Raw genomic sequence first — 18,854 nt, 5'->3', positions numbered from 1 at the left:
GCAATTTAGGCTAAAGCTGTAGACGTCTTCTTGTTGAAATAACATAGAACATAGTAAATAAATTCCAAAGCCTTTGAGTACTTCCACAAATATTGCACAAACACAGAGATTGCAAAAACGAGGGAAAATGGGCTTCCTACTCTCTTATTGATACATACATCAGTTATATTACTGTAACGTGGTGATTATTGGAACTAAACTAACATAAACTGTAATAAATTGAACTAAACTGAAAAGAAAGGAAGCAAACAGAAACGAAAACTGTTAATTTCCAGTGACGAAATATATATTACACAAGCAGTTTGTTATACCTTTCATGTAAGTGACCACCAAATGCCCACACGAACGCGAACGCAAAAGAGCTCACGACTCTTCCAGTGTCACTGGCTGAGATTCCTGAGCTCTGCCTGCTGCTGATAGAACTGTTTGACTGGCGCTGTTTTTGATTGATCATTTGCATCTGACTGTCTTCAGCCTCGCGCAGGATGTGTCGATCGTAGATGGCCGAGAGGTAGCGGAGCAACGTTTGAACCTCATACACTCCAGCGGCTGTCTCAGAAGGTTTGTTAGTGGAACCGTATCCTGATGTAAGCACTGGCTGGCAGTGCTCGCTAAGGAATTTCAACGACGAGTCTACTGTGTAGTCCATTAAGCTTGAGATGATCCCCAAACTGAAATACATGCGAGGAAGACAAAGCGTTTTAACATACTAGACAGTAATGATGGATTGGAAGATGGAGTGGCAAAACATAACATCGACATCTCTTTAACCTACCAAACTTCCTCGTGCCAAGAAACGCATAAGGCCTTAATTAAAGCTTTTATCGCGATCCACCATGGCAGTTGAGTAAGTTGAGTGAGCTAATCGGCTGTGAACTTAGTTTGGACGATAACGCAGTTTTCGCATCCATGCCAAATTATGTAAATACCGTTTCATACACAACACAAAACGTGGATTTTTTTTTCCAATGTGTAAGGAAAAGAGCCGCTTTTCCCAAAATTTGAAAGCACTTTGTATATAGACCATCGACTGCATCTCAAGTTTACATAAACAAACTGCCCAGTTCTTCCAACTATTCCTTCGTGCTTGGATCACGCAATGTAAACAATTACGCGCGCTACTTGCAAATTGTCGATATCGAGTTTCATTTTTTTTTTTTTTTAATGCAAGTTGCAAGTGTAGGAATCTTTTCACTTACCCTCTGTTGGTTATTTCCCATCTGGCATGTGCTCCTTTCAACCACGACCTAAAGATTGGCTTCCATCCCACAAGCGGTTCAGGACAGTGGATAAGGCCACAGCGAGTCACTAACGCCGGGGATACGTGAGTGAGGTCTGTCACTTCAAACAAGAGAGTCACAGTTTCTGAAAAACGAACAAAAAACTGAAGTAGATAAGTATTTAATAGAAACAAGCGCATAAGTGGCTGTAATTTGGAATTAAAACCGACAGTACACGGGCATGAAGTGTGGAGCAGTACCAAAACTTGTTTACGTTGTAGCCTTCATGAAGATGGACAAAAGTCGCCTAATATTTAGTACGCAAAGAATCGGTTTAATGAAAATGTCTTCAAAAATGTACCTTACCGATCGCAACACTGGCAGCAGTATTTTTAACCACACTAAGAAACAATCAACATTCCTGCAGCTCATTGGAAAGCAGAGAAGATTTGAGTTATCTTTGTAACCATAAAGAAATGCTAAATATCCGAGACAACAACGATGATGAAAAACGACAATGCTGACAGTAATCCTCGACTCTGTGACTAGGAAGCCTACTGTTCGAGTAATGATCTCACCTGGCTGAACAATAGACTCTCCATTAGGTAAACTGAGTGCTCTTGTGGAATCCAGCAGCGTTCCCATGTTTTCCAGCCACGTGTCATCAATCGGCCCATCAAGCACCAACCACTTCTTCACGTGAGACAGGGAACCCATCATCCGAGCGAAACGTTGTTTCTCAGAGGACTGGCTCGTGAGAAGTTCTGCCATGGTGTCACAGGTCAGCGTGGAGTCTCGCAGCCACTTGGACACCAGCCCGTCAACCCACAGATGGCTGTCAGGGTTCTGTCTTCCAAACAACTGTGCATACATGATAAGAAGCTTTTTTCAGGTGCCAAACTTCACAGTTTATTATTATTATAGTAGTCGATAACTCGGTTAATTAAAGGAGCTACGTCACGTTTTGCGAATCTTGAAAAGTGTAGCCTAGATTTGTCAAGTTCGTCATTTGTAATCCGTGTTAATCTTTTCCATCCTTAACCATCCTTGTTTCTTTATAGTTTATTATTATCCCTTTGGTGTTTTCCATCTTAGTATGCTACTATTTTTCAGGCTTGCTTCAATTTAAAAAGTAATTTTGTACGTTGCCAAAATTGACTGGGTTCCCTTAACTGGGTGGTTGGACTACGAAGTGTTTTATCATTTACTTCCCAAAGAGGTTTTTCTACATGCTAGGCTGGTTAAAACCCAAAGAGTCGACGAGACTTGGCGACATGGACAAAATCTCAGGATAGCCTTACCGCCGACACGCATGCGTGTTGTTGTCCCCTGTCGTCTAATTTGAACTTGTTAAAATTTTGGACAGGCATATGAGCCCAACTCTTTTGCACTCTCAGGTCATCTGATAGTTGACTGGTGATAGTGAATGGAAATTGAAAAGAACTATCACCCGACCTACCGAAGATGGGCAGTCTAATTATTTGGCAGATATTAACGGAAAGCAGTCCCTCCAAAACTTACTAATTTAGGCATTTTTTACGCCAAAACTAAGAACACATTATCCTTTCAAGTCAAACGTCAATGATAACCACAACTTGTCATAACTACCAAAAGACCCACCTCTTCACAAGTTAATGATTTTGGAAACACGACTGACAGATCAACACGCGGCCAAAGCACTTCTTTGATATCTTCAACTGGCACTTTAGGAGCAGATCTGAGAGAGGTGCTTATTTTCCTATCCTGTCTGCGGTGTTTTACAACTGGTTGACTTGTTTGGCTATTCATGGCGTTGAGCACGTTTGCTAGCGTTGTGTATATGGTGGATTTACCAGAGCCTGGGCACCCAAGAAGGATCACGTTACGGCTTGTTTGTAGGCTAGTATGAAGCTGAAGGATCTAAAGATGAAAAGACAGTCAACAACCGAATGACAAAATCTCACGCATTCAGTAATATCAAAATAACCTTGCCCTTATCAGAAACTTGCGTAAATAAACATCTCTATTTCATTTGGTATGGTCGATTCAGACCCCGCTCGGGAGACGCTTGAGATTCTAGCTAAAAACAATACTACACTGACGGGGGGTCTACAGAGATTCGAGTAGAGCATTAGATTAGGATTAACTTAAAACACAAATATTCAAACCAAACCAACAATTATTAATTTTTCCTCTTTTTTTATTTCTTTTCTTTTCTTTTTTTTTTTTTTACTTTTTTTCGCGGAGGGGGGGGGGGGGGGGGGGTGATGAGAGTCTTCCTCCACCCACCCTCGGGTGATGGGACTCTTAGATGTCGCTTATAACTGATTTCTTTACTAAATACTATTTACCCATGCTCCTCTTAGAGTGGTGTAAAGGAGCTAAATACGAATGATTTTACAGAGCTGTGACATTCACTTTGGTGATCAATAATGATAGATTTTACCTTGGAGATGATTTCCTGTTTAACTTGTAATCCGTTGGCTTGAAGATGTTCTTTGACTTGGTCAACTAATTGCGAGTCCCCTTCAGTTGACACGGACATCAGAACACTGTGAGCGAACACCTGATCCACTACATTTGAAAACAACTCCTTATCCTCCGCCAACAATTTGTTGCCAAAGTACGTGAACAGGGAGTGAACTATAGCATTTTCTTCTGACTGACGTCGCTCCAAACTTTCCAGAAATGGACTTCTTGGCATCGCCTCTGTAATGTAGATCACGAACAACATAATTTCAGCATCTCAGATTCACAGTACATAAGAAAACCAACTCACCAATACCAAAAAGCACATGTAATTCACTAAGAAAATTTTGACGCGACGTAAACTTGACTAAACAGATTCACACCGACAATGTTCAACTGACATAGCTTCCACAATCAATGATAACACACACAAAAAACTGACCAATTACAAACAAGACATGATCCATCTCGACATCGTCAACTTACACCAATCACTGTTGACGAGCTGTACCCAAGTTTTACATCCAATAACATCACGGCAAAAACTGACCAATCAGACTAGACTTCTTTTAACCCCACCAACAAGTAAACACTGGTCACTTGGCTAGAAGGATGTCTTTCTCGCAGGTTGCCAAAACGTTCGCAACCAACAGCAGTTCTTTTTTATATTAATACTAAGTAATTCCCCCTGATGTCACAAAATAGACGAACTGAATTCGCCTGGGTTCCAGTTACTAAGTTTCAACACGATCAACTACCATAGCATTAGTTTAAAAATTCGACTGGCGACGTTAGACTAAGGCTACGTTCAGCTCGATGAACAAAGTAGAAATCTTGGCTTCATGTAAAATCACACACAAAAAAAGGACTTGTAACTCTCACCAGCATCGGCCTCCGGATCTTCTCTGATGGAACTCATTGTCGCCAGTTTTCTCTTAGCCGTGTCCTTCTGCAGCTGTTGTCCAGCTAAGGTGGTTACCATTTTCATACTACGCAATCCAAACGAGTACTGTGGCTGACAAGAGACCTTTCAAAATAAAGACATACTTAACTGCGATGCTTTCGAATCTGGTATCATGACTTTTCTTAGAGGTAATGGTATTTTCTTTAAGTGATATTGTTTCAGTCATTTATTGCTTCCTCGAGAAAACTTCCTGGCACCTACATTAGGACAGAGTAAGAAACTTTAGAAAGAATTTCAGTAAGTTGCATTCGCAGACAGGTTTAAACCAATGGTCAGATTTGTCACAATATATCCGCCTTGAAGCAATCCATTCGGCCATTTCCGAGTTACCATGTGCCTGTTTCAAAACGAGTTCTCGTGCAAAACTTTTCATATGAAAATGAGATTGATTTGTAACATGTACGTGGAACTCACTTTCATATGAATGGTTTCATACGAAGACTCGTTTTGGAACAGAGGCAAAAGGGAACTCGGACGTTTGCCCGATGGTATACAGCAAAGAAACTTCAGCAATAAAACAGATTTAATGAAGTGTTAGCTATAGGCGCTTAGATGATCGACTCAAAATGTCTCTAAAGATTCAGCTTGCTAGTATACAGCTAGCTTTATCAGGCAGGACATTTCTGTTACCTGTTCATTGATTAACTTGAGGAAGGTTTTGATCTTCAAAGCAAGTGGCTTGGCTTCAGTAAAGCCACAGCATACCAACCATACTTCAAGCACAGGAAGACTATTCGGAAAGAGCATGGAGACCGGTCTGAGCTGAGCCTGACAATAATAAAGAATACAAAGAATAAGACTGCACGCAACAAAAGTTCTCTTATGCCTCGTCCACACTACGCCGGAGAAATTTGAAAACGCAACTTTATTTCTACGGTTAGGCCTACCGTCCACACTTATCCGTCACGAAACCGGCGCTTTTCGCAAACGCTCTTCAAATTGGAGGAATTTGAAAACGCCGGCTTTTCGTTTTCTTGTAGATGTAAAACATATTGAAAACGAAACTTTTCGGAATCGATGAGGTTACGACAATCATGATATTTCCCCTGCCCAAGTTTTCCTCAAATACAAATCCAAAAAGAGCGGTGACTGTTATGTTTTCAAATTTCTCCAGCGTAGTGTGAACGGAAAGCATTTGATGCGTTTTCAAAGTGAAAACACCGGGCCATAAAAACCATTCCCTTTACCAAGTCAATACCGTGAGAGTAGTATAGAGACTCACCCTAAAGTTGTCTGGCAGCTTAGTATTTAAACAGAAGCCACCAGACATGGTCATGAAACAACCATACATCCCACTAGCCGCCATGAACTGCCCTTCCCAGACAATATTACCCAACAACGGCATTTCAAACTCTCTGATGCTGATTTGCTTCTTGTGCACCCGTGCTGAACTGTCTTGAAATGTCTGAGGAAGCTTGGGTTGTTGTTTTAGTGGGGACAACGGCTGAAGTTTTACATCATCGTAATAATCTGCTTCTTGGAGATCACTTTCTTTTGAGATGGACAGATGCCTCTTTCTTTTAGAAAGGTGCTCTCCCTGAAATGAAACAAGCAACGAAATAAATATGTGCATGTTAAAAAAAATGCCATAAAAGTTATGATGTTCCCTGACCCTTCCACTCCTACCGTTGACAGTCCTAATTTCCTTGCTGCTGTTGTTGTTGTTATTTAATTTACATTTCCTCCCGTCTTTTCTTGATATCTCAAAGCGAAAAACCAAACAAGCAAACAAAACAAAAATAAAAGTACCACCACTATTCATCCCATGTAACAGCATCAATTGTTGTCAAGCCACAGGGATCACTGAATAATTAATTTACGTAAAAATCGACGGCAGTGATATACAGGCTGTACACTGGACAAAGCTTAAGTGTCTGAATCAATATCTTAGCTCGCTTTTCAACGGAACATCTTCGTACATAAATATTGAAAAACTACACTGTTTTCTGGTTACACATTAATGATTATCCTCCCATACAGCTGTGTTTCGTCGCAGATATGACATGAAAACAGTGAAGCAAATTTTAGCCTTACCGATGCTTGATTTGGCCTGTAGTGAGGTGAAAAGCCTTCTTGTGGCAGCGAGATTAGACTGGCCAAGCTGTTCCTTCGTTTGGGTGTTTCACCGTTCTAAAAGCACCATGAAGACAAGACCAAGTAGAATGAGCAATGAGTAAATGTATTAGTTAGCTTTATATAATAATCAAATGAATGCGCGCGCTCTGATTGGTCAATCAGAAATGGTTTATTGTGCCAGTAGACTCATGGAAATTTCGCCTGTCTTCTGAATTATTAGATAAAAGCAATAGACCACAAGTTTCTATGGTTTAGAGGCATGGTAAACCACTTGGGATGTTGGAAGAACACTCGCAGAATTCGTAAATAACTAGCCTGCGGCTCGTGATTTACGAATTCTTCTCGTGTTCTTCCAACATCCCGATTGGTTTATCAGCCTATAAACCATAAAAGCTTGTGGTCTACTGCTGAAATAAACAGTCACACTAGGTTGACCTTCAAATTACCTAAGATCAAGCTAATCCAGCTGGCGCCTGTTTCTCGAAGGTCCCGAAAAGTTTTCGCACCCGGAAAGCCGTAACAAAATCTCAAATCTTGTAATTACAGAGCTTTTTTATTCACATATTCTCAATATAAATTAATAATAAACAGAGGTTCCATTCCGTACAAGAAGGTTCAGGCGTATACACCTCTCTGTCTTTAAATTCCTGGGTTTTCAGCGTTAGACGTTGCTTCCGTAAGCAAAGCACTAGTACAGAGTTAAGCGTTCTACTATCCTAAATGCACACGATCTAGAAGGATCTTACTTATATTTACCCCACCTAATCCTAGGACCAAAAAACGTTTTGAGACCTGGATGGATAAAAACATACCTTCTGGTCATCTGTCTTGGCGTATCTTCTTGCAGTGTAGTGTGAAAGGACAAACTTCTCCAAGCATTTCAGTGATATCCTGATGTTGGAGAGATGTTCGCCGAGAGTAGACAGGATCCCAGGCCCCACGCAGTCGACATTCTCAAAACAGGTCCAGCTTCCTGATCTGATCGTACCAAACAGGTAACGGACCAACATGGCGGATGTCAACTGTTCTGAGCAGTTGAACACGACCAAATGCCGTCCAAGAGTCTGAAAAACAAACAAACAACATTTCAGGTGACATTCATGGACGCTTTCATTAAAATTAGGCCCCGTCCACAATAGGCCGGAGGAATTTGAAAGCGGAGGTTTCAATATGAAAACGCGTCAAATGTTTTCCGTCCGTACTGCGCCAGGGCAATTTGAAAACGAAACAATCAGAGTCCATTTGTGTTTGGGTAAATCTCGAGCAGGGAAATCACATGATCATCGTAACATCATCGTTGTCAGAAAGCTCCATTTCAAACCCAGCGTTTTCAAATTCCACCGGTTTGAAAAGCGTTTTCGAAAAGCTCCGTTTTCGTGACGGATAAATGTGGACGGTAGGCCTAACCGAAGAAATAAAGCTGCGTTTTAAAATTCCTCCAGCGCAGTGTGGACTGGGCCTTCATGGGGGAGCGGAGATGGCGCACGTGCCTCAAACAGATCAGTATGGTCCAGGTTCGTGTCCTGAACCTGTAGTCATACGAAGGTCAAGTTTGTTGTTGGTTCCTCGTAATTTCAACATAGTTATGACAGACTTATTCCTCTACAGCGTCAACTAATCTTTTAGACATTTCTCACTTGACGCTAATTATACGATGATGCATTTCGAAAATAACTTAGATAAAGGGCGTGCAATGATTGCCCAAAAAGCCATGTTTTAATACTTAGATCACTAATAAGCTTCATACAACTTGTTGTTGCTGTTTGTTGTTGCTGTTGTTGTTGTTGTTTCTTTTTTAAGTAGGCGTACTTATATACCCTTTTTGGTTCACTACTCACCGCTGTGGAACTCACAGCATCGATAAATCAATCTATCAATCATGATTCTATAACAATAACATAAAACATGTCTTCTATACATGCACGTTAAGAAACCATAAAAGGAAACACCATGGTCTACCTTAGCCAAGTCTTTGATTGTCTCTGTTTTCCCAATACCATCAGGTCCCACAGGAACCCCACACTGGTAAGACCTCAGTGCCATGGTCAGAGTCAGAAAGCACCTCTGGGTTAAGGGTGTCACAACAAGACGAGGCGTGGGGCCAAGGTACTCATACCCGTATACGAAACTGGTACCAAGCTGGTGTACACTGCAGAGGCCCATATCATACAAGTGTTTAATGGGGATTACAGAAGGGCCAGGTCGGACCTCGCCTTCTCCTTGATAGTCAGATGTTATAACCTTCTTCATTTCCATGTGGTGTTGAAGCTGGCTTTTCCACTCAAAGCTGTTCACATCTGAGATTCCATTGGTGATGAATTCTGCATACGATATACCAAAAATGTGAGAAGCAAAATTCAGTAGATTTTCACAGCTCTAATTCCCACCTCAATGTGAACACAGTAATCCCAGCGTTCCCATTATAATTAACGCACAGGTGTGCGTCTTATACTGTGCACACAAAGAAATGGACGCACAGTTCCGACTAGTTACGAAGCTGGGTCCGAAGGGCTCTACCCAAAAATCTCTGCTTTCACCATGGCGTATCTTTTGAGCCGCCACTTTGTCATTCGTTGGGTCATGTCTACACAAAAGAGTTGGTTCGATAATTTATTGTTCAGCCTTCAAACCCTGAAAAAAGGAAACGAAGAAAACTGAAAGTGATAAGGAGCGGGTGATGATATCCAGGTGAAGAAACGCAAATTTTGTCCTAAATGGCTGGAGGTGTTTCACTGGTTAAAATATGATTCGACTAAAAAACGAATGAAGTGCAACGTTTGTCTCGATCGATGCGTATCTATGGCTGTAAACCTAAACCGTCGCAAAATTTTGTGTATGGAGCAAACAGTTTCCAGTGCTCAAGTCTAATACAACATTTTAGAATAGGCAAAGGAGCCCCGAAAAAGCCAAAAAAAAAAAAAAACAGCAACAACAACAACTCTTTAAAACTGTACCCTTAACTATCAAAACTAGTGGGAACTCTGAATCCAAGAAAAAGTTTGGCTAAAAGAGAATCCGGGTAACTAAGGGCTCCCACAGACTAGACTTAAGTTGTCGATAGCAAATCGTTGACGACAACTAAATGTGAAGTTAGTGGAGGCCCTAGCTATCAATCACCTCAACCATTTCAGAACATACAGTATATCTTGGGGAAAAAAAAAACCTCACGCTTTTCCCTCCGACTACGTTTTCGAGATTCTGCTCCGAGTTTAATTTCAATACCTTAGCGCACAATTTTTTCATTTAGATTTTTGATAAAAGACGTCACGTTGATAGAGGTAAATTAACTGACATAGCGAATGTATGCAGTTCTCTGCCATCCTCCGATGGCCAGTCAAAATTAATTAATACTACAGCATAATCCTACACTAACCCGTGATAGTATCTCTTTGATGAATTGCCAGACCAACTAGGGCACATAACTGTAACTCAACACGGCCATGGGCTGTACTGGAGTCTTTGCGTTCCAAGTTCTTCCTGATAGCCAGTGACAAGTCTTCCACATAAGCTCCGAGAGATTTACTATGAAAGACAATGAAGTATTTAACGTTAGTGAGAGGGCTACTCTGAGACGCAGACGGGACACCTGGCCAGGGACAGAGGGATTGTGGAGGAGTTTTTGCAGTGGCCTATGCTACAAAATGGAATAGACAGGCTTTATTAATCAGATCAGAGAGGCAGTGTTATGGAGGCACAACGTCAAGGTCGAAAGCCGAAAATTTGCCCATCCTCTCACCCAAAGACTTATTTATACTGTGCACTTTCTTCTACTGTATACTTATTGTCTACATTTTAAATTAAAACTAGCCTTTTGCGTGAATTGCGTACCCGTGATCTGATACCATGATAATTACTATTTATCCTCTCCGTGTATAGCATGCTTAATGTTAACTTGCAAATTGACTGTGGGAGTGAATGGGTGAAAAAATCGCTTTCATTAACGTTTCTACAATGCGCAGTAGGGAGCAGATTAATAAAGTCAAACATCCGTAAGAGTCGACATTGATTGCTCAGTGACGACAGGCGTACCTTAGATCTGACAGTTCTCGTAAACTTCCATTATGTAAAGCCTCACTCATGTCCTTGGTCCACACAACAGATTCGGCCGTCACTACACACTGACTGGGAAACTTCAGCATAATGTTACGACTTGTATCTGTTGAACTGTTCTCATCCCGATGAAGAACAACCTGTGGTCCTGCATGAGAAGAGAAAAAAGAACATGGAATCATTGTGTGAGACAAGAAAATTCGAAGGACGATAAACCTCCATGGCAATTAATTTTTTTTGCTAAAAACTGTGAAGTGTCCCTGTCGTAGATCTGAACACGGACAGTTCATAACCATAACTGCTCATAACTGTTAGTTGTTGATACCAAACAAAACAGGGATTGCCATTCACCCTGTGTCCAATTTACCACAACCAAACTGAAACAGGATTTGTTCCTCCCATGGCAGTTTTCGATGACAGTCAAAGATTGTCATTACTGTAACACAATGCCACTCACAAAAAAACACTGAGAGCTTAACCTTCTCAAGATACGGATGATTTCGCTAATTAAACAACAAATAAAACTAGGTTCTCACCAAGAGTGGTCATAAGTTCCAATAGTTTACTAGGACTCTCTCTCCCATGAAGCCTTCTTTCCACACATTCAGCGAGACACTGCACTAGAGTATTCCTCATTTTCTCTTCTAACGTGACGAGCCAGTTTTGTGGTCGAGGTGATGCAGGGATCACAGACAATAGAGGAACTACTTCTTCTAACAAGCCCTCAATGGCAGTTACTTGTAGAAGATGGGCTGGAGGAGAAAAGGCATTGTAAATTGACATTGTTCAAAGCATGGGAGTCCAATAGCTACAGTACTAAAGGGCTCGATTTCGACTAGAGGTGAATCCTAAGCCCTAGTACGCAAACGTCGGTGGCTGTCCCTGTGTAGACTCCTTGATTTAATATGGCCTCCTTCGCTTGCAGTTGGCTGAATCAGTGATCACTTTGATATTTGTTACTACACTCTAATCTTGGTATTCATATGCCACAGACCTTCGCAAATGTACAACATTGAAAACGGTAACTAGGGAGTCAGGGAATCATTCCTTGATGAATTTGAAGCATGAGCAGTTCAAAGGGGGCATAAAAATGTAAGACAAATATCTTTAACAACTTGTACCACACTGCACAAATATGCTGACAAGAAAAAGCTCCGGTAAAAGCGAAAGGGACCTAAAGATTCGTCAAGTAAGTCTTTCCACGACAATGACTTGCTTCTTTCAAACGCACATCAAAGTGCTAATCAGGCTGCTGTTTAGCACGAACATTGCTACTTTGATTTGAACCAGTGCAATTTGATAGTCCCGATAAAACCTTTCTTAGTAACACTGATAACAACACTTGAAGCCTAACACAATGTAAATATGTTTACCATTGAGTGCTGTATCCAGTGAAGAAGCCAACCTCAAATTACCATCCCTTGGTAAGGCAAACTGAAGGTTCTTTATCCCAGGAAAGCACTTTCTAACAAAGGGCAGCAAATCTTTGGGATTACGAGACCAAGCAAGTAGACTGAGGAGATCATTGTCGCTGAGAAAGAAGAGACGTGGAAACGCCACACGGGTCTTCTCAATGTATTCTTCAACCGTTCTGATCAACTCCTCCTGCAACCAAACAGAAAATGTAAATTATTACACTACTGTACGCTTATCAAGTACATGTACACTACTGTCATAAGAGTGAAACGGCTGAGTGGGCAAAACGAAGTATTTCCAGCCTTAAGCGTAATGCTATTTGTATTAGCTTTGATTTTGCAATAAAGGTCAGGCAGCGGCAGTCAGCTTGACATGGCCACCAGTCAGAGTGGTGTGTGAGAATTACTGATAAGTGCACAAATCATGATTTACCTCCTTTCTAATCAACTCCAACAACCGTTCCCTGAGGGAGACACCTTGTAGATCACGCCAACCTTTCTCTCCTCTTTTCTTTAATGGCAGCACAGACAGGACTTTGGGATCCCTGAGAATCACTTTAACAAATTCCTAAGTGACAACCGGAAAAGAAAACCTAGCTTACATGTAACTTCACAAGGAATTATATACCATGAAAAAACGAACCTTGTTCTTAATCTAATGGTATTATTGTATTGGCAATCGCACGAACACGACGAACGAACACGAACAAAACGTAAGCCTTGATTTTAAATTGATCCAACATTTCAACTCATTGTCATTCAACTCAGTCTTCAAATAGTTTCTGACCGGACATTATCATTTATCAACTTGACATTTTTATTCAGACTAAGACCAAAACCCCAACTCCATTTTCACTTTCCCAAGGGAATAGTGTACTCACCCCCAGCAACTGGACCCGGGTTTTTCCTGTCCTGGTACAGGCCCTGGTAGAATCAGTTGTAGTACAAGAACCTGGCACCCTCTTTGTTAAGCCCTTTACTTCAGATCCAGATTAAAAATACTGTACAGACATATTAGCTATCTGTTATATCGTGGATTAACTTACCCTGTATTTTTCATCAACATCAGTGAACCTTTGAGTGCTGTCCCCCAAGGACGTCCTTAATTCTGGCTCAGCAAAAACGTTACCGAGATAGAGCCACTAAAATGGTGAACAAAGATAAAAACAACATTTACGTTTAACTTTGCAATTGATTGAAAGTATAACGGTATGTAGTTATTTGTTTCACCCATACTTTATAATCTCTTCACAGCATTCAACATTGATTTTATCCATAACCAATAAATATTGCTACACAACACGCCTTTGCTATTATAAGATCTCCATGCTTTACCATCTTTTCACTGCATTCAACATTGATTTTCATCCATAACTAAAAAATAGTGTTACACAACACACCTTTGCTACTACAAGATCTCCATGCTTTACATCTTTTCACTGCATTCAACATAGATTTTTATCCATAACTAATCAATACTGTTATACAGCACGCCTTTGCTACTATAAGATGTCTGTCGACCATCACTAGAACTGAACTCTTTGCCAATACCTTTTTCTGGCAGTCTGCCCAGATGTCAGTGATGTTTTCTACTTCCTGTAAATTAGTTATCCAAGTCTCCACCAATGGTTTCAAATCTGCTACATGAGGTGACGTCAACATGACGTTCAAGGTGACCAGATTGTCCTGAAAAATAACATTACTTTGGGGATCAGTGATGGCACAGTGATGAGAGTGGTCGCCTCCCACCAATGTGGCCGAGTTCGATTCCGACTCGGTATCCTACGTGGGTTGAGTTTGTTCTTGGTTCTCCCCTTGTACAGACAGTTTTTCTCCGGGTTCTCTGGTTTTCCTTCCTCCGGATAAACCAACACTTCAAATTCCAAATCGACCAGCTAAGCTGATGTTGCTTCCTCTCTAAATATTGTCATTTGTTTAATATATTTAGTTAACTTGATTATCTTCTTGATTTGATATCCAGGATCAGAATGTTTAAAGCATGACCAAGCCAATCAGCATTAGCATGAATTTTGAATACGGTTTACATGTTTATGCATAACTTTTCAGAAAGGTTATCTGCTTATGTTCAATTTCTGTCTTCCATTTTTGACGTTGACTTTTAAGCTCCACAAAACATTTGACATGAAACGCACTCAAAAAACATACAAAAGAAATGAGAGCCTTGAATATGTTTTAATCCCGCAAAAGTACCTATTGGTTGATAGCTTAGAACAACAAACACAGGATAACTTTTCACATGCAGTTACTGCAGACATACAAGCAACTGCGAGTGCAAGTGTGAGTGTGTTTCCAGTTTTGTTTTGGGGCATGTTAATGAGCATATTAATTAGGGAAAACAGCATCCCCTTGTTAAATTACCAAACCATACTCCAGCCTAGATAGATCTGTAAATATTTAATGGAGCAAAAGGTGGATTAAATGACCTACTCACTGAACAAAAACTAAGAAATTAAACCTTTTTATAGCATGGAGCACAAATAGATAGAAAACACACCACAAAATGAGCATAATGTTTTAGTTGGTATTGGGGCGAAAATATGCTCGGACATTTGTCCGCGGACATTATCTGTTCCGAGAAGCGAACAGTTTTCCGAGAGCGTAGCTCAAGGAAAACTGTGAGCTTTGAGAAACAGATAACTTCCGAAGAAAAATATCTGAGCTTATTTTTGCCCCAAGTGGAAGCTATTGTGTTTATTATCCTTCAAATATTTTTTACAACATGCACGGTTTTGAAAATTGGGGAATGTATCACTCGTACATTCCTAAGTTTTAGCTGGCGCATATTCAGTCGTGTGACGCATTTGAACCAATCGCGTGCGAACGAAAATATTTAATTGATTAAAATCAGGAGTATTTTCTGGAGTGTTTAATTACAATGTACAATTTAAGTAATTTGTACCTCAATGATGCACTTCAGTTCACCCACACCGATGAGAATGAACATGTCAGGTACCGAGGCTGGAGTCTTTGGTTTTGCCTTCAGATTTGCCTTCTGTTCAATTGTAACACAAAATACTAAATGTTACACAAAGGGTAAAGAAATCGTGTGATAAATGAACTTAATACTTTACAGCAAGTTGAACAGGAGGAAAACAACATTATTTAAAACGGTCAAGTAGTACATAAGATGTGCTCCTTTGTCAATTGTAAGGCTTCTTCTCTAATTAATAGTGGTTCAGATACTGCTGTCCAAGGGCATTGCAACCCTGGGCATTCTGGGCATAAATAAGCTATCGACTCTTCATTGTTCTTCACCCTCGCGTTCCAAACTAGAATGGGTCAAAAAGAACTCCTGGAGTCATAGTAGGATTACACTGTACCTAAGTGAGATCTTGTTATCTAGTAACCAAGAGTTGGTTTTGAAAGCAAGATCATAAATGATCATGAATTGTGGTGGACAGAGGTCCCTTTACCAGTGTGTTACAAACTTTAAGCTACGATAAATGTTTTCTACAAAACACTTGAGTAAGAACACTGACACTACCAGAAACATGAAATAACTAAAGCTGTACCAGATCACATTAAACTACATATATACATGTAGAGTCCATACCTCAGCCCCTGCCTGTCTGTTTTTCCCTTTTCCTTTTGCACTTTTTTTTCTCTCACCACCCAGTCTTGGTCTCATCAGTGGAATGTGTTTGGCAAGCTTGAAGTCTTTCTCCTGCCACGCCCAAGCCAGGCGGTTAAGCTCAAGTTCCAAGGCATATTCAGCTGCAGCCCCAGCACAGATGGATGCTACCAGATCCTTGTACCGACCAAGATTGAATGAGAGAAGATCTGCAACTGTGAATTCCCAGGAAGGGTCGTAGTCTTGGCCCATCCCTATAAACAGAGCCCTCCAGTGCCGTGGCTGTTGAAAGACAATTTGCAGCAGAAAAAGTGAGTGTTCAATTGTTTGATTGCCTTACAACAGATAATATGAAAGGAATTTAAGAAGTCCTATCAAAGTAAATTGGTCAAAAGGAAAGAAATAGAAAACACAAATAAATAAATCTATTCCCCTGATCAAAGCAGGTTGTTGGCACAAGGACTTCCTGATGTGGACTTATTAACAAATCGGTTACTGGCAGCAACAGGGACTTACACCTCTGAGCCAAGTTACAACCCTTCTGCTTTAACAACTAGTAGGGAACACTACCTCTTTAACTGATGTTACCTGTACACACTGCAGCTTCAAATTTCATACCAAGCTACACTGTCATAAAGTCTAGCAACAACATACAGTACATAGACTTTACCTTAAGAGCGTCACTGGAGAGTTGGAGTAGGAACGGTAAGTCTTGTGAAAACTCTTCCAGTTGAGACAGCCAGGAATGCAGCACTTCATCATTTTCAGGAATATGATGTCTGAGTTTGTTTCCAACATTGTTCCATTCTGTAAGTTTGTCCATTGCTTTCTTGACATTCATCTGTACATTATAAAAACACAATATCCTAAAATATCATAAAGAGTGAGCCTTAGAAGGGTAAAAATGCCAGCCTACATACAAGTACCACCAGGATGCTACACTGGCCAGGCAATGCCATTCGCAATAATAGCACAACCTACATGTACATGTAATTGACTTTAAATTTTGTTTAATTCTAAATGCACAGGTCTATCCCTTGATCTCAGGGAGGCCAAACTTTCATAAGACATACATGTACTACCCAAACTTTTGCTGTGTTGTTGTCGCATGTTTGCTTTACAACAGGCTATTAAAATCTCCCGAGAACTTCAAGTAGTTGTACTTACAGTTTTTTAAAGCTCTTGCAAGAGCTCTCGCAAGACAAGTGTCTCATCTTGTGATTCGAGAGTGTCGTCTCTCGATACGAGATTTTTGTCTCTCGATACAGAGTCTCATCTCCCAAGACAAGATTCTCATCTCAAGAGAAGGTGGTAACTTACTTTTGAGCGGCACTGAACTATATGCCATGTATGTTAGAATTTGAATTCAAAACTTACATACCTTTTTAAAGACTGTCTGCAGCCACTCCCGAATAGTATGTGATGACACATCGCAATACTTCCACAGCTCTTGCCTCTTGTCGATGGCACGAAGGATGTCAGTGACATGTTGCAAGTCATACTGGTTCCCCAGTATGATAGCCTGGCATTCACTGAGCTCTGACAGCTTGGAGCGAATGTTGATAAATTTCTCCCTAAGCTGTCAAGATAAGACCAGGGTACCAGATATTTTAAAGGTTTTCTCATAGCAAATGACGATGATGGTTAAAATTACAATCATGCTGTCTTCTTGGTATTGTGTTTGGTCATTTTCTGGCTACAAGGTATACAAGCATGCCACAGCCCAGGTTGAAATCCTTGTGATGATGTGATGGGTGATGGGTAACTAATCTTGTAGTCTGAAGTTTTGAAACCGCTTCTGACTAGAAATTATCATTTATCAAGCCGACATTTTCATTCAGATTCACAAGGCTACAGCAGACTACTTTTTTTTTTTGGATGATCTCACCTCTCTCATAGATTGGAGGATGGTTGATGGATTCTCGTTTGGATCTAGAAATTGTCCTGATGTAGCTGTGTTGCCAATTTCTTCTGCAGATTGTTCCAAAGTCTGTTGGCAAATGGGCATTTTTAGATGTTAACAATTAATTGTGCTTCATACAATGAAAAGGCCTTCAACTGTCTCACTTAGAACAATTTCACAAAAGGTTTAACATGTGGATGACAGAGCAGTTTTCAACTGAATGTTGAATGTAATTTCATGCTTCGATTATTCATTAGGGACTTAAGTGCACTACACAATTAGCATTGCACAAAATTGCGCCCCTTTGTTATTAATTCCATTCAGAAATAGACTCAAAACCAATTATGACTCACTCACCCACTTTGCTTTGAGTTTTGACTGGTTAATTGGATTGCCTGAATGTGTCCTTTGTGATTGGCAGAGTCATCACTTTCAATTGGTTTTGGTTTCACGATGCTCAGTTGAAAACCGCTGACTAATACAATGATCATAGTAGACATCGCTTTGCAGTGCTTGTGGTGCTTGATAGTGATTCAGACACAAATACTCACGCTGATTGTCTCCAGCAATTTCTCAGTGACTACCGGTTTGTGGACTTCCACGAAGTCTGATGCTTCCTGAAGACCAAACAAGAAACCTTCCCAGGTTGCCCACACCTAAAAATATACACAATCAATGTAAATACACCCACTCAATCAATCCCAACTATGTCATTTTGCCTTCACTACATAACCGAAAACAATCAAATGTTGAGGCACACACTGTACTGTAGGTGCATTGGTCAGCCAGGCTCAAGATATACTTTTTGAATTGAGATAATGAGCATACAACAAAGTGGATGAGAGATACATCAAATAACATCCTACAAAGCCAGACATGTAAACCCCAAAAACCTCCCCCCCCCCCCCCCCCCCTCCTTCCAACTCTGCATCTGCCACTGATGATAGTGACCTTGAACAACTGCATCGCTAAATGGAGGTTGGGTGCCTGAGACATCCAGGAGCTTCCACTATTGACAGCCAGCTCCTAGATGGAGACTGCTCCTACATGTATGGCTGGAAAATCCTGGAATGCTATGGCTGTGAAGGCTGCCAACCTGTCTCTGTCCAGGAGCACATGGACTCCAGGTGCAAGCACATGCATGTATCAAGACACCGCTGTCAACTACGGGAACTTATAGTTCACC

General features: G+C 40.7%; 1 protein-coding gene across 2 annotated transcripts in view; it reads right to left on the bottom strand.

The window, feature by feature from the left end:
• The window catches only part of LOC110040996 (dynein heavy chain domain-containing protein 1-like), a 51,972-nt gene that overhangs the window by 25,877 nt on the left and 7,241 nt on the right, over window positions 1-18,854 (bottom strand). For both annotated transcript variants that reach the window (XM_089285307.1, XM_089285308.1), the window contains exons 7-30: window positions 18,220-18,324; window positions 17,654-17,755; window positions 17,147-17,344; window positions 16,436-16,606; window positions 15,748-16,047; window positions 15,094-15,186; window positions 13,725-13,859; window positions 13,220-13,315; window positions 12,607-12,741; window positions 12,132-12,363; window positions 11,295-11,510; window positions 10,738-10,906; window positions 10,082-10,230; window positions 8,668-9,029; window positions 7,521-7,772; window positions 6,667-6,762; window positions 5,855-6,169; window positions 5,263-5,400; window positions 4,551-4,695; window positions 3,646-3,908; window positions 2,841-3,119; window positions 1,799-2,081; window positions 1,200-1,365; window positions 312-671 (exon numbers count right to left, since the gene is read on the bottom strand). In XM_089285307.1, the coding sequence (XP_089141433.1) occupies window positions 312-671; window positions 1,200-1,365; window positions 1,799-2,081; window positions 2,841-3,119; window positions 3,646-3,908; window positions 4,551-4,695; window positions 5,263-5,400; window positions 5,855-6,169; window positions 6,667-6,762; window positions 7,521-7,772; window positions 8,668-9,029; window positions 10,082-10,230; window positions 10,738-10,906; window positions 11,295-11,510; window positions 12,132-12,363; window positions 12,607-12,741; window positions 13,220-13,315; window positions 13,725-13,859; window positions 15,094-15,186; window positions 15,748-16,047; window positions 16,436-16,606; window positions 17,147-17,344; window positions 17,654-17,755; window positions 18,220-18,324 (4,760 nt within the window). The remainder of the gene's footprint in view (window positions 1-311; window positions 672-1,199; window positions 1,366-1,798; window positions 2,082-2,840; window positions 3,120-3,645; window positions 3,909-4,550; window positions 4,696-5,262; window positions 5,401-5,854; window positions 6,170-6,666; window positions 6,763-7,520; window positions 7,773-8,667; window positions 9,030-10,081; window positions 10,231-10,737; window positions 10,907-11,294; window positions 11,511-12,131; window positions 12,364-12,606; window positions 12,742-13,219; window positions 13,316-13,724; window positions 13,860-15,093; window positions 15,187-15,747; window positions 16,048-16,435; window positions 16,607-17,146; window positions 17,345-17,653; window positions 17,756-18,219; window positions 18,325-18,854) is intronic.

The sequence above is a fragment of the Orbicella faveolata genome, unplaced genomic scaffold (assembly GCF_042242905.1).
Source record: "Orbicella faveolata isolate gen_17 unplaced genomic scaffold, um_ofav_v1 contig_13, whole genome shotgun sequence".
Classification (NCBI taxonomy): Eukaryota; Metazoa; Cnidaria; class Anthozoa; order Scleractinia; family Merulinidae; genus Orbicella; species Orbicella faveolata.
Note: the sequence above shows the minus strand (reverse complement) of the source record. Positions and strands in the feature narration are given on the sequence as shown.